General features: G+C 69.5%; 2 protein-coding genes across 2 annotated transcripts; one reads left to right on the top strand and one right to left on the bottom strand.

Moving 5' to 3' along the window:
• Positions 1–4,354: 4,354 nt before the first annotated feature.
• Positions 4,355–8,321, top strand: RUFY4 (RUN and FYVE domain containing 4; the record flags this gene model as incomplete). The annotated part of the gene is made up of 11 exons (XM_084288618.1): positions 4,355–4,400; positions 4,680–4,786; positions 4,969–5,094; positions 5,322–5,428; positions 5,505–5,648; positions 5,859–6,052; positions 6,293–6,855; positions 6,932–7,038; positions 7,498–7,644; positions 7,965–8,096; positions 8,219–8,321. 11 exons carry the CDS (start codon positions 4,355–4,357, stop codon positions 8,319–8,321), a joined length of 1,776 nt encoding a protein of 591 aa, XP_084144744.1.
• Positions 8,322–9,347: 1,026 nt separating this feature from the next.
• LOC311210792 (C-X-C chemokine receptor type 2-like) lies at positions 9,348–11,701 on the bottom strand. Its single transcript, XM_084288981.1, has 2 exons — positions 11,607–11,701; positions 9,348–10,638 (listed from the first exon to the last, which is right to left on the bottom strand). Exons 1-2 carry the CDS (start codon positions 11,611–11,613, stop codon positions 9,563–9,565), a joined length of 1,083 nt encoding a protein of 360 aa, XP_084145107.1. The 5' UTR covers positions 11,614–11,701; the 3' UTR covers positions 9,348–9,562.
• Positions 11,702–13,321: the final 1,620 nt, after the last annotated feature.

Below are 13,321 nucleotides of genomic sequence, written 5' to 3'. Positions count from 1 at the left end.
CCTCCTCTTTTCCAGCCGTTCCCAATTCAACACCAACCCCCCCCAGCTTCTCCCCACCTCCGTGCGCCCCCCCACCCCCCCCCCCAGAGCCCGGTACCCCCGGCCCCGTACCCAAAGCAGGCAGGAGAGGCACAGCCCGGTCATGCTGCCCCGGCGGCCCCGCCGCACCTCCCGCAGCCCGGCCCCGCTCGCTCCGCCCGCCCGGACCGCCCCCGACCCCCCCCCCGACCCCCCCAACCCAGGACCGAGCCCCCCCCCCCCTCGGCCTCCCCCCCCTCTCCAAGCTGGGGACAAAGAGAAGGGGGCAGCGCGCACCCTTCCGCAGCCCCCCTCGCAGCACCCAGGGGCAATTTTGGGGGATGTATGGGGGCAGGCGCCTTCAGGGAGACCCCCCCCCCAAAAAAAAACACACGCTGTGGAGGTGGCCTGGCCGGGGGGGGGCCCCCCGCTTGTCCCCTGGGTGGTCCCGGGGAGGGAGCAGCGCGGTGCCAAGGCCACGCTGCGCAGAGCTGGGGGCCTCGCAGGGGGGGGGGCGAGCGCTCGGCAGTGCTTATAGGGGGGGTGGGGGGGGGGATTTGGGTGCCCTGGCACAACTGGGGGGGCTTGGCTGGTGGCTGGAAGCCCCCCCAAGCCTCGGGGGGGGGGCTCATTTCCCTGGGGGGGCGCACAGAGCACAGGGAGACCCCATGGGTACCAGTGGTGAGGGCGCATCCCCCCCCCCCCAAAACCCCAGCCCCACAGCATTAACAGGGGCCCTCTGTGTGCCCTGTCCCCCCCCCCAGGGCCCACCGTGTCCCCCCCCCCCGGCACAGCCAAGTACCACCCACGCCTGCTTCCAGCAGCGGTGCCCCCACGGTGCCCCCCCCTCCCCGTGCACACACCAGGCACACGCATGACCGGGTGCGCCACGCGTCCCATGCGTGTCACCCGTGGGTGCCCCCCCCGCTGGGGGCTGTCCCCCCCCCCACCCTGGGTGACAACGGGGACGGGGACACCCCGTGCAGGGCAAACTTTCGGCACCGGGATCCTGCTCCTGGGGGGCACCCCGGGCCGGGGGCTTTTTGGGGACAGGGATCCTGCGCACACCGGGCACGTTCTGGGATCTCCGGGGCTGGGGGCTTTTTAGGGACAAGGCCGCCCCCCCCCCGCAGTGGAGATGGGGTCCCCCCCGTTCTGGGTGCTGTAAGGACACGGGGACACCCCTTATCCTCAGCACCCACTCCATAAGGGGCACGGGGATCCCAACAGGGCAGGGGTTACGGGGTGGGGAGGGGGGGGGTCCCAGTGCCATGCGGGGGGGGGGCACACAAGGAGGGATAAATGACAAGGGCCCCCCCCCGGCACACTTTAACCCCTCGATATCTGCAGGTGGCAGGAGCAGTGCCAGGCTGCCCCCCAGCCCCACGCACCCCCAGAAGCTGCCCCAGCCCCGTGCGCCCCCCGCCTTGCCATGGCACCCCCGTGGCCCCCCCCCCCGGCACCCCCTTACCTCCCTGTGGCGACGCAGGAGGCAGGACACCAGCGATCGCCCCCAGCCAACCAAGGTGGCAAAGCACCAGCGCAGCCGGGTCATGGTGCCCCTACCCGGGGGTCACCCAGGATTTGGGGGGGGGGACGGGGACACTTTTTGGGGATGGGGGGGGGGGCCACCAGCCAAATCCAGCCGTGCCCTCGGGTCGCAACAAGCTGCGGTGCCCGCGAGGTGCCCTGGTGTTGGGCACGGGGCCGTGCGGTGGTGAGGGGCTGGGGGCTGCGGTCCCCCCCAGGCCCTGTGTGTGTGTGTCCCCCCCCCACTTTGGTCCCCCCAGCGTCGCCTGCGCGCTGGCAGCAGGCAGGGAGCACCGTGCCCGCCCATGTCCTGCAGTGCTTGGGTGGGAGCCAGCTCCAGCACGCTCCCCCCCCCCCTCCTCCTCCTCCTCCTCCTCCTCCTTCTCCTTTTCCCCCCCCCCCGTGCCCCCTGCCGGCCCCCCCTGCGCCCACCAGCTCCCGCTGTGGGGTGGGTGCCGGATCCTGGCAGCACCCCCCCTCCTCCAGCCATCATTTAGGGGATGCCTGGCTCTGATTTGCCCCCCCCACCCCCCATCGTGCCCCCCAGTTTCCCTTTGGCACCCCCCGCCAGGATCCCCCCCCCAGAGCCCCCCCCAGCTGAGCCAACCCCTTCCCCACAGCCTTGGGATGATGCTTCAGGGGTGACCCCCCCCAGTGGGTGCACCCCCCCCTTGGGTGCCCCCCCACAGCCCCCCGGCATTACCGGGGGGGGTCTCCTCATCGCAGGGCACACCCTAAACCCCCCAAATATTGGGGGGGGGGACACATGGGATGGGGACATGGGGGGTCCCTTATGCGCCCCACGGTGCGCAGAGGGCTGGGGGGGGGCAAGCAGGGCGCAGTGCCCCCCCACCCGTGATGGGGGTGACATCACCGCTGGCCACGCTGTCCCCCACCCCCATTTAATTAGCAGATGGCCCCCGGCCCCCCCCCCGAAAGCCAGGCAGCGCCAGGCCTGTGCGGGGCCATTAGCGTTATTGGCTGCACCAGGCCCCGCTAATTGAATTGCACCCGCGCCAAGGGCGGGCAGGCGGCCCCCCCAGAGCCCCCCCCAACCCCATCCCATCCCAAAATCCCCCCCCCTTCAGGGACGGAGGGACACAGCTGCTGGGTGGCCCCCCCAGGGGACAGGGATGCTGTGGGGGGGGGGGGGGACACGGGGACACACGGCTGTGCCCCCCCCCTCCCCGACACCCGTTTAGGGTGCTGGGCTGGGTGGTTATGGGGTGATGCGGGGTGGTGGGGATGGGGGGGGCTCTGCCCTGTGCCGGGGGGGCACCCCACATGCCGGCACCCCGAGGGGGGGCCGGGCAGGCCCCGCTCGGTGCCGCACTTCCTACTTTCGCTTTGGTGCCGAGCGAGGCCAGGCTGGGGGTGGCCGTGCCCCCCCCCCCCCCCCCGACCCCCGTGGCACAGGTAGGGGCACAGGGGGTGATGGTGAGGGATTGGGGGGGGGGGGGCAGGACGTGGGGGGCAGCCCCCCGGGGAGCGGGGTGGCAGCGGGTCCCCGGGTCCTGCATTGATGGAGAGGGGGGGGGCACGGTTGGGGTGCACGGAGGGGGTGTTTGCACCCCGGTTCTGGGCACAGCACTTTGGGGGGGGGACCCTAAGGGGGGTTATGGGTTTTGCTGGGGGGTCTGCTCCTCCTGGGGGGGGCTCTGTGTTTAGGGGATGTTCCCCCCGGGGTTGTTGTGCATGGGGGGGGCTCTGTCCCTTAGGGATGCTGTTCCCCCCGTGGCTGCTCGTAGCCAAACCCGCTCCCCAAAACACGGGGGCGGTCCCTCAAAGCACCCCAAAACCTTGTGCCCACCCTTTGGGGGGTGTCGGGGTGCTCCCCCCATTGCAGAAATCCATCCAGGAGGGTCCCTACGTAACCAACACCCCCCATGGTGCAGGGAGCTGGCTGCTTGGGGGGGGGGGGCAGAGCTGTGGGGCTCGGTGCGGGGTGCCGGGGGGGGGACACACGGCCACCCCCATCCCGTGCACTTCCTCCTGGGCGAAGGTACAAAAGGAGAAGGAGCAGGGCGCGGCGTGGGAGCGGGGAGCAGCCGGCACCCGGCGGCACCCGGCGGCACCCCGGGGGCACCCCAGGGCTGCAGGTAACGGGGGGGGGGGGGCAGCTCCGACCGGGAAACTGAGGCACGGGCAGGGCGGGCAGGGAGGGACAGGGACGTCCAAGGGCACCCAAGGGCGCCCAAGGGCATGGGGACAGGAGGCCGGGTGTCCCTGTTGTCCCCACAAAGCCCCGTGGCAGTGAGCTGCCCCCAGGGGGCCCCAAGCAGGGGGTTCATTTCATTTTTGGGGTCTGCATTTGGGGTGGTGTCCCCTTTTCCTACCCCCCCTGCCCCGTGCCGGGAGCCCCCCGCGCTCTTCGTGGCGCGCGCAAGGGAAGCGAGAGCAGAAGCGAAGGCAGCGCTTCCCCTGTGCCAAAGCCACATCCTGAATCCTGGGGGACACGGGGACAGGGACAGGGACAGGGACGGGGACGGGAGGGGTGGCTGAGCACCAGCAGCACCCTGAGGAACCGGGCAGTGGCAGAGCCCAAGGGTTTTGGGGACGTGGCACCGTGGGCAGCCAAGGGCACACGGGACGGAGCGGCACTGCCCACCCCATACCCAGGTTAATGGGGTTAATGGGTGCCTGAGCCCACCCCCGTTTCTTCCCTGAAGGGAAGGCAGCCCCGTGGTGGAGCCGGGGGGGTTATAACCCCCTAACCCCTGTCTGTGGGGTGGAGAGAGGCCCGGCACCCCTCACGGGCACCCTGCCTTTGCAGAGCCCCCCCCCCCCCGGGCTGGGGGACGGAGCCATGGCAGGGGACGGGGAGCTCAACCGTGTCATCAGGGACCTGCAGAGTAAGTGTGGCAGCGTGCCGACCCCCCCAGCGTGTCCCCACGTCCCCAATATCCCGCTGGCACCCCAACACAGCTCCCCCGTGCCCCCAAACCCATCCCCGCCACCGCCGCCCGCCGGGTACCTGTGCCCCCCTGCTCCCGCTGCTCCCCCCTGCGCCTCCCTCCCCGGGTTCCTCTTTCACCTGCGGGCAGAAATCCCCGGGGTTGGGATCTGGGAGCTGCGGGGTTGGGCAGGGTGCCCGGGTAGGGCCGTGCCAGCTCATCCCCGGCGCCCCGCAGAGACCATCGGGGAGCTGAACCGCGGCTACCGGGAGCAGAACCGGCCGGTGACCGACGGCAGCCGGGAGCTGCACAGCCTCTGCGCCCAGCTGGAGTTCCTCCTGCAGGTAGCCCCGAGGGAAACTGAGGCACGGAGACGGCGCCCGGGGCTGTCCCCAAGCTGGGGACACCGCGAGGAGCCGCACTGGGTGCCCACTGGAGGAGACAGCTGGATAAAACAGGGGGACAGCTTGAGGGGGGGACGGGGACGGACACGGGGACCCCCCAACCGAGCCCGTGTCCCTGGCAGTTCGACCTGAAGGAGAAGAAGAGTTTTTTTGGGCAGCGGAAGGATTACTGGGACTTCTTGTGCCAGGGCCTGGCGCGGCGCCGGCAGGAGCACGAGGGCGTCAAATTTGTCACCTCACTGGACAAGGTGGGCACGGGCCACCCACGGGGGGGGGGGGCTCACGGGGCACCCACATGTGTGCGCACCCCCCCCGCACGCACGGGCACTCGCGCACTCCTCGATTCCCTCCCCTCTCATAAGTGCCCCCGCTGCCCCCTGAGCCCCCAAAACCAGCCTCAGAGCCCCCCCTGCACTGGGCTTTGGGGACAGCAGGGTGTGGGGTCTGGCTAACCCTCGTTCCCCCCCCCCCAAAGCTGAAGACCCCCGTGGGCAGGGGCCGGGCTTTCCTGCGCTACTGCCTGGTGCACCGGCAGCTGGCCGAGTCGCTGCAGCTCTGCCTGCTCGACCCCGAGAGCCTGAGGTGAGAGCACCGGGGGGGTTGGTGCGGCTGTGGGGTGACGGCCAGGGGGGGTTTCGAGCCCGTTGTGTGCTTGCAGCGAGTGGTACTACGCCCGCAGCCCCTTCCTGAGCCCCCAGCGCCGGGCGGAGATCCTGGGCAGCCTGTACGAGCTGGACGGCGTCACCTTCCAGCTGGCCCTGCGCAGGGCTGACCTGGACACCGCCTGGCCCATGTTCTCTGAGTGAGCACGGGGACAATTTGGGGGGGACACCGGAGGCTCTCGGTCATCAGCATCCCCTCCCTGCCCTCATCCAGGGCCCCCCGGCCGTGCCAACCGCGCGCCCGCGCCCCGCTCAGCCCTCTCCATCAGTGCTGGGCCCTACAGGGAGCGTGGCTCGTAGGGGGGGACACCTGGTGGCCTCGGTGGCCCTGAGCCTCGTGTCCCCTCCAGGACACTGGTGCGCCCCAGCGTGGCAAAGACAGCCCCGCAGCCCGGCGGTGCCGGCACGGGGGGACCCTGCGATGCCCGTGACCCCTCGCAGCCCGTCGCGGCACCACGCAGGGCACCGAGCCCAGCCGTGGGGGGTGAGGAGGAGGAGGAGGACGTGGAGAGGGAGCTGGATACAGAGGAGGATGAAGAGGAAGGTCATGGGGATGGAAAGGAGGAGGAGGAGGATGAAAAGGAGGAGGAGGAGGATGAAAAAGAGGATGAGGATGAAAAAGAGGAGGATGAGGAGGATGAGGAGGATGAGGACGAACAGGAGGAAGACGGGGATGAAAAGGAGGAGGACGAGGATGCAGAGGAGGAAGAAGGGGACATCCCCAGCACCACGGAGGTCCCCCAGCTGGGTGCCAACCCCGTCCCATCACCGCCACCCGGCACAGGGCTCACGGCCGGGCCGGAGGCGTCGCTGCTGGTGGCCCGGCTGCGTGCCGAGCTGTGCCGGCAGGAGGAGGCAGCGCGGGCGCTGGCGGCCCGGCTGGCACGGGAGGAGCGGCGGCACCGGCAGCGGGAGGAGAGCAGCGCCCGGCAGGCCCGGCTGCGGGAGCGCGAGGCCGAAGCGCTGCGGGAGACCAACGTCTTCCTCAGCCGGGCGCTGGCCGAGGCGGGGGGCCCGCGGGCGCTGGCACGGGCGCAGGAGGAGGCCCGGAGGTGGCGGGAGGTGGCGGAGGAGCAGGGCGCCCGCCTGGCCGCGGCGCTGGGGGAGGCGGCGGCGTTGGCCTCGCGCCTGCAGGACTGCCAGGATGCGTTGGAGGAGCGGGCACGGACGGGCACCCCAAAAGATGAGGGCACCCCAAAAGATGAGGGCACCCCGAAGGATGCGGGCGAGGTGGTTGCGCTCCAGGAGGTGCTGCGGAGGGCGCTGGAGCTCGCCCGGGGTCCCCAGGAGCCCACGGTGGATGGAGAGGGAGAGGGGGACCCCGGCACGGCCGCTGATATGGCGATGGTACGGGCAAGCTGGGGGGGTCCCGCTGTGGGGTGGGGGGTCAGGGGGTGAGGGCTGAGCCCCGCTTGTCCCGCAGCGCCTGGCAACCCTGGCCAAGGAGGCGCAGGAGGAGGCTCGGCAGAGCCAGCAGCAGCTCCAGGCACAGAGGGAGGAGGTGGCACGGCTGCAGGAGCAGCTCAGCAGGTGGGGGGGGGACACCGTGGGGACCCCCGGCCCTACAAGCACACGGGCATGCGGGAGGGGTGACCCCTGGTGCCCCGCTGCAGATCTGGGGGGGCTGGGGAAGGGCAGGGAGGGGTTTGGGGATCGAGGGGGAAGGGGAGGTGGAGGGAGGGAGGGATGGGGGGCGGGCGGGATGATGGAGGTGGGGTGAGGGGGGTAAGGATGGATTTGGGGTGAGAGAGGGATGGGCGGGGAGGCTGGAGGGATGGATTTGGGGCGATCAGATGGCTGGGAGGGCAGAGGGACAGAGGGACGGGTGTGGGGAGGGACGGATGGACACGGTGCGGGGACGGCGAGCTGTGGGGCCGGGGAGCCGGCTGGCTTTGGGGACAGACAGAGGGACAGGCACCCGGGGAAGGGGAGCCCTTCTCCCCACGGCCACCCCCGGGGCTGAGCGGTGCCGTGCCCGCCCCGTGGCAGGGCCCGGCAGGATGGGGAGCGCTGGGCAGCGGCCCTGCAGCGGGCGCAGCGGGAGGCGCTGGAGCGGGAGGCCACGCGCGGCGCGGAGCAGGCGCGGCAGCAGGAGCTGATCCGCGACATGAAGGGGCGGCTGCTGGAGCTGCTGCGGTGAGCCACGGGGCCACGCGGGGCCACGCGAGGGCTCCCAAATCCCGGCGCCCAGAGGAGGGCACCAGAGCCCAGGGGTCTGGCGTGCCACCCTCGGGTGCCCAACTTGGGTCTCCCACAGCCTCCCACACCCTCAGACCCCCTCCACGGTGCGGGGACAGCAGCAGCGAGGCTGTCACCCGTGGCTTATGGCACAAACCTGGGCACAGCAGCAGCAGAGGGGCTGTTGCACGGACCCCGTCACCCGCACGGGCACACGCACGCACCCACGACCAGCCCAGGTGACGTGTCCCCTCCCCGTGTCCCCTCCCTCCCCGCAGGGAGAAGGACGCCCTGTGGCAGAAGACGGAGGGCATCGATGCTCCGGCACCCAGCCCGGCTCCCCGCGAGGCAGGGCTGTGCGCCCGCTGCCACAAGGATTTCCGCCTCCTCTCCCGGCGCTACAGCTGCAGGTGGGCTCCTGGGGACACCAGGGGACACCGGGGGACACCGGGGGACACCGGGGGTCACCGGGGGACGTGGGGACGCCGTGCCAGGGTGGCACGGCCCTCACCGCACCCCCTCCTCTTGGCAGGCTGTGCCAGGGCAAGGTGTGCCACGCGTGCTCCGTGGACGTGGGCAAGCAGGGGAGGTGCTGCCTGCTCTGCTACCAGCAGAGGCACCCGGCGGCTACGTGAGCCCCGAGGGGGGGCTGTCCCCCTGCGCATGGGGGCACGGGGTCTGCGGGCAGGTCCTGGCACCCCGGGTTTTGGGGCTGAGATGTTCTCCTCACGGCCGGCCCGTGGAGAGGGAAACAAACCCGGTCCTGCCAGCCCAGCGCCTCCGGTGTCGTCTGTCCGTCGGCAGCACAAGTGGGGTGGGGTGGGCAGGGGGACGGTGGCACGGGGGTGTCCGAGCCCTCCCCACGGGGATTGTCCCTTAGCGGGGTGTCCCAGGCTTTGCCCCGTCCTGGCGTTGAGGGCTCTTGGCCAACAGCCCCGGTTTCCTGCCGGGCTGCAAGGCGCCGCTTGGGCAAGAGCTTTCCCAGACACAGAGGTGTTGGGCTGGCCCTGCCGAGCCGCCCTGAGCCCCCCAAACCGTGCATCTGGGTGCGGGGGACCCCCCCGTGCCCTGTCCCCAGCTGTCCCCATCCTGCACACCCCCGGGATTAAGGCCCCCCGGGATTAAGGCTCCCCAGGAGCTCGGAGCGGGGGGGACAGAAGAACAAGGTGGGACCCTCCTGGGGAGACCCTAGGGCAGAAACCCCGATGCTGGGCACAAGCAGGGTGGCAGGCGGGACCCCGGCAGGGTCACAGCCCCCTCCTCGCCCCGCTGCCAGCCCCGGTTGCCCAAGCTGGGGCGGAAAAGCTCCCTCCACCCCACACAGGTTGTGTAAGGCCAGGTTCCCGGCTCCTTGCACAACGACGGGCCAGCCCCGCGGCACCGGGGGGACACAGGGTGGGTGCCCCAGGAGCTGCCACCCTCAGGGGGGGCAGGGGGACAGGGCCAGCTCGCTGTCCCCACGGGCAGAGAAGGGCCACGGAGGGGATCTTGCAGGGATTTGTGCCCGCTGTCCCCAGGAAGCGTGGCGCAGCGGGGACGTGCCCCAGCCCCCCGGCCAACAGGAGCCACACACGGGTGACAAACCCGCCACCTCCTTTATTGCTGAGCTGTCACACGGGGGCCACGGGTTCCCAAAATCCCAGGCGGGCGGGGAGGGCGGGCAGCACCCGGCACCTCCCCGGGGTCCCCCCCTGTGCCGATGCTCGGTGTCCTCACACCTCACCACGGCGTCGCGGTGCCACCAGGGCTCAGAGTCACCCCGCTGCCACCCTCCCCGCCGCACGGCACCGCGCACACGGGCGGCCACACGCACCCCCAGCCACCGGCAGCCCTAATTTATGGCCACCCGGGTGCCCTGAGGGGTTGCCCTGAGGGCTCAGAGGGTGGTGGAGGTGTTGCCGGAGGTGGAGGCGTAGGAGGTGCGGCCGTAGCGGGCCACGGCGTCCTTGCTGATGAGCCCGCGCTGCGCCAGGATCTTGAGGAAGCTGTTGCGGAATTTCTGCCCGATGAAGGCGTAGATGATGGGGTTGAGGCAGCTGTGGGAGAAGCCCAGCACCTGGGTGACCGAGAGGGCCGTGTCAATGTGGTTCCTGCGCTCGCAGGTCTCGGCGATGGCCCGCGTCCTCATCAGGGTGTCGCTCACCAGCGTGATGTTGTAGGGCAGCCAGCAGACGAGGAAAACCAGCACCACGGCCAGGATGACCTTCATGGCCCGCTGCCTCTGGGCGTTCTTGGTGCGCAGCAGGGTGTGCACGGTGACGCCGTAGCAGAAGAGCATGACCAGGAGGGGCAGGGCGAAGCCGAAGGTCTGCGGCAGCACCCGCAGCACCACGCGCCACTTGGCCGTGTCCTCGCCCCGGATGCGCTCGTAGCACACGGTGCCGTTGCTGGGCGAGACGAACGCCTCGCGGAACAGCAGCACGGGCAGGGAGAGCAGCACGGAGAAGAGCCAGATGCCCAGGCAGACGAATTTGACCCAGTGCCTCTTCTCGGTGGCGGCGCGGGTGGCGTAGACGATGGCCAGGTAGCGGTCCACGCTGATGCAGGCCAGCAGCAGGATGCCGCTGTAGAAGTTGGCCTCCTGCAGCACCGAGACGGCCTTGCACATCACCGTGCCGAAAACCCACTCGTGGGCCCGGTAGGCGGCCCAGAGGGGCAGGGTGAGGGCGAAGAGCAGGTCGGCCACCGCCAGGTTGAGCAGGTAGACGTCGGTGACGGAGCGGTTGGCGTGGGAGGAGGTGACCACCAGCACCACCAGCCCGTTGCCCAGCAGGCTGAGGACGAAGACGAGGCAGTAGACGAAGACCACCAGGTACTTGTTGAGGACGGAGCCGTCGGGCCGGCAGGGGGACGAGAGGATGGCGGCGTCGGGCAGGGCCGTGCTGTAGTCGTAGGTGTAGTTGTAGAGCAAATCCGAGAGGTCCCCGTTGAAGGAGATGGTGTCCATCCCGCCTGCGAGCCACCGGGCACCCTGAGTATCCCCCGTGCCAGGCACGGCGCGCCCGGACGCCGTCCCCAAAGCGTCCCCCCGGCACAACGCCCCCCACCCACCCCACCTCATCCCATCCCGTGCCCCCTCCACGTCCGTCCCCAAGGCGGGGGGGGTCCCCAGCCACCTCCTCTCAGCCCGCCCCCTCCAGCACCCCCAAAACCCCATTTTTGGGGTGTTCCTCGGAGCTATTTGGGGACCCCGTGGCACCTCCCCGAGCACGGGGCGGGTTTGGTGGCGGTTTCACCCCTTTCTCCCCACCGGTCCTGTCCCCGTGAGAGGTTGCACCCCCCGGACGGAAAGATGTGTCACCCTTTGCAGGGCGGTTTTGGGAAGATTTCACGTCTCTGGCTTTCCTGTTCCTCCGCTGCCGGGCACCCCCGCGGCCCCCGCGATGGGGAAATGGCAGGTGGAGCCCAGCCTGGCCCTTGGGGACACCTCCACGCCCTGCCCCTTGTCCCCAAACACCACCGGGGCTCCAGCCTTGCCCCACCACGATTTGGGACCTTTTCCGACCCCATTTTTACCCCAGCCCTTCCATGGCGCCGGGGCTGAACCCCGACGCTCACCCCAGGAGCAACCTTCCCCTCCTGGCCGGGCTGGGGGGGATTTCCCCCCAAACCCACCCCCCCGAGCTGTCCCCGCTTCCCCTCGCCCTATTTTTGGCCGCCACAATCCCTGCAGTTCCTCTGCGCCCCCCCCCCCCCGGAGGAAGCGGATTTCCCCCCAAAAAAAGGGGAAACCCCCCGCTTCCCCTCCCGACCCCACTCACAGACCCTCCTGGGGACACCGGGGTCCCCCCTGGGGAGGGGGCTCACCCCAAAAGGACCCCTCCTGGAGCTCGGGGGGCTCCCCCCCAAGCACCCCCTTCCCCGCAGGAGGAGCGGGGTGTCCCCAAACCACCCCAAAGCCGAGCACCCCACGGACTCACCCTCCATCAGCTGCCTCCTCCGGACCCCAAAAATCCTCTCCCCTTCCCAGCCGTGCTGGGGAGATCTCCCCAACCCTCTCCCCTCCGTGCCCCGGCTGTGGGTTTCGTTCTGGGGCCGTCACCCCCAAAAGCAGCTTTGGGGTGCCCGGGGGAGCCTCCGCCAGCGGGTCCCTCACCTGTGCCGGCCGCCCCGGTGCCGAGGAGCAGCTTTATGGGGCCCGGGGAGGAAGCGAGGTTGCAAAATCTCCTCCACCAAGGGGAAGTGGCAGCCTCCACGGCCCCCCCAGCCTGGGCAACCCCCCCCCTCCCCTTGCTTTGGGATTTTGGGGCACCCCTTGGGCTCTTCCTGCATCCCCACGGCTGCTCCGGTGGCCTGGGGACCCCCTCTTTCCGGGGATGCCCTAAATTCTCTGGGACACCCCAAATTCCCTGGGGCTCCCCTAGATTCCCAGGGACACCCCTAATACCCTTGGACACCCCCAATTCCCAGGGATACCCCTAATTCCCTGGGGCCCCCTTATATTCCTTGGGGTTTCCCTAAATTCCCTGGGACACCCCTATATTCTCTGGACACCCCTATGTTCTCTGGGGTTCCCCTATATTCCCTGGGACACCCCTAATTCCCCGGGGTCCCCTAAATTCCCCGGGACACCCCTAATACCCTGGGACACCCCCATATTCCTCGGGGCTCCCCTATATTCCTTGGGGTTCCCCTATTTCCCTGGGACACCCCTAATTCCCCGGGACACCCCTATATTCCCTGGGGCTCCCTCATATCTCCCTGGGGCTCCCCTCCTTCCCAGGGTCACCCCAAATTCCCTGGGGCCTCCCTGCATTCCCTGGGGCACCCCTAAACCCCTAGGGTACCCCAAATTCCCTGGGGCCCCCCTACATGTATGTTCCTTGGGGCACCCCTAATTCCCTGGGACCCCTTTAATTCCCAGGGTCACCCCAAATTTCCTGGGTCCCCCCTATTTCCCTGGGGCTCCCCTATTTTCCTGCTCCCCCCTAAATTCCCTGGGACTCCCTTCATTCCCAGGATCACCCCAAATTCCCAGGGACACCCCTATATTCCCTAGGGCACCCCCTAAATTCCCTGGCACACCCCTTTATATTCCCTGGGGCTCCCCTAAACCCCTAGGGCACCCCTAATTCCCTGGGGCCCCCCTAAATTCCCTGGGGCCCCCTTATTTCCCTGGGTCACCCCAAATTCCCTGGAGCGTCCCTACATTCCCTGGGGCACCCCTAAACCCCTAGGGCACCCCAAATTCCCTGGAGTCCCCCTAAATTCTCTGGGGCACCCCTAATTCCCTGGGGCCCCCTTAATTCCTAGGGTCACCCCAAATTCCCTGGGGCTCCCCTATTTCCCTGGGGCCCCTCCAAATTCCCAGGGTCACCCCAAAATCCCTGCAGCCCCCCTAAACCCCTAGGACACCCCTAATTCCCTGGAGCCCCCCCAAATTTCCAGGTTCACCCCAAATTCCCTGGAGCCCCCCTATTTCCCTGGGGCCCCCCTAATTCCCAGGCTCACCCCAAATTCCCTGGAGCCCCCCTAAATCCCTGGGTCACCCCTATTTCCCTGGAGCCCCCTAAATTCCCAGGGTCACCCCAAATTTCCTGGGTCCCCCCTATTTCCCTGGGGCTCCCCTATTTCCCTGCCCCCCCCCAAATTCCCTGGGCCCCCCCTCATTCCTAGGGACACCCCAAATTCCCTG

This window comes from Netta rufina (genome assembly GCF_964035555.1).
Source record: "Netta rufina genome assembly, chromosome: 6".
NCBI classification, from domain to species: domain Eukaryota; kingdom Metazoa; phylum Chordata; class Aves; order Anseriformes; family Anatidae; genus Netta; species Netta rufina.
The sequence above is the reverse complement of the archived record's forward strand: the minus strand, read 5'-3'. Positions and strand labels throughout refer to the sequence as shown.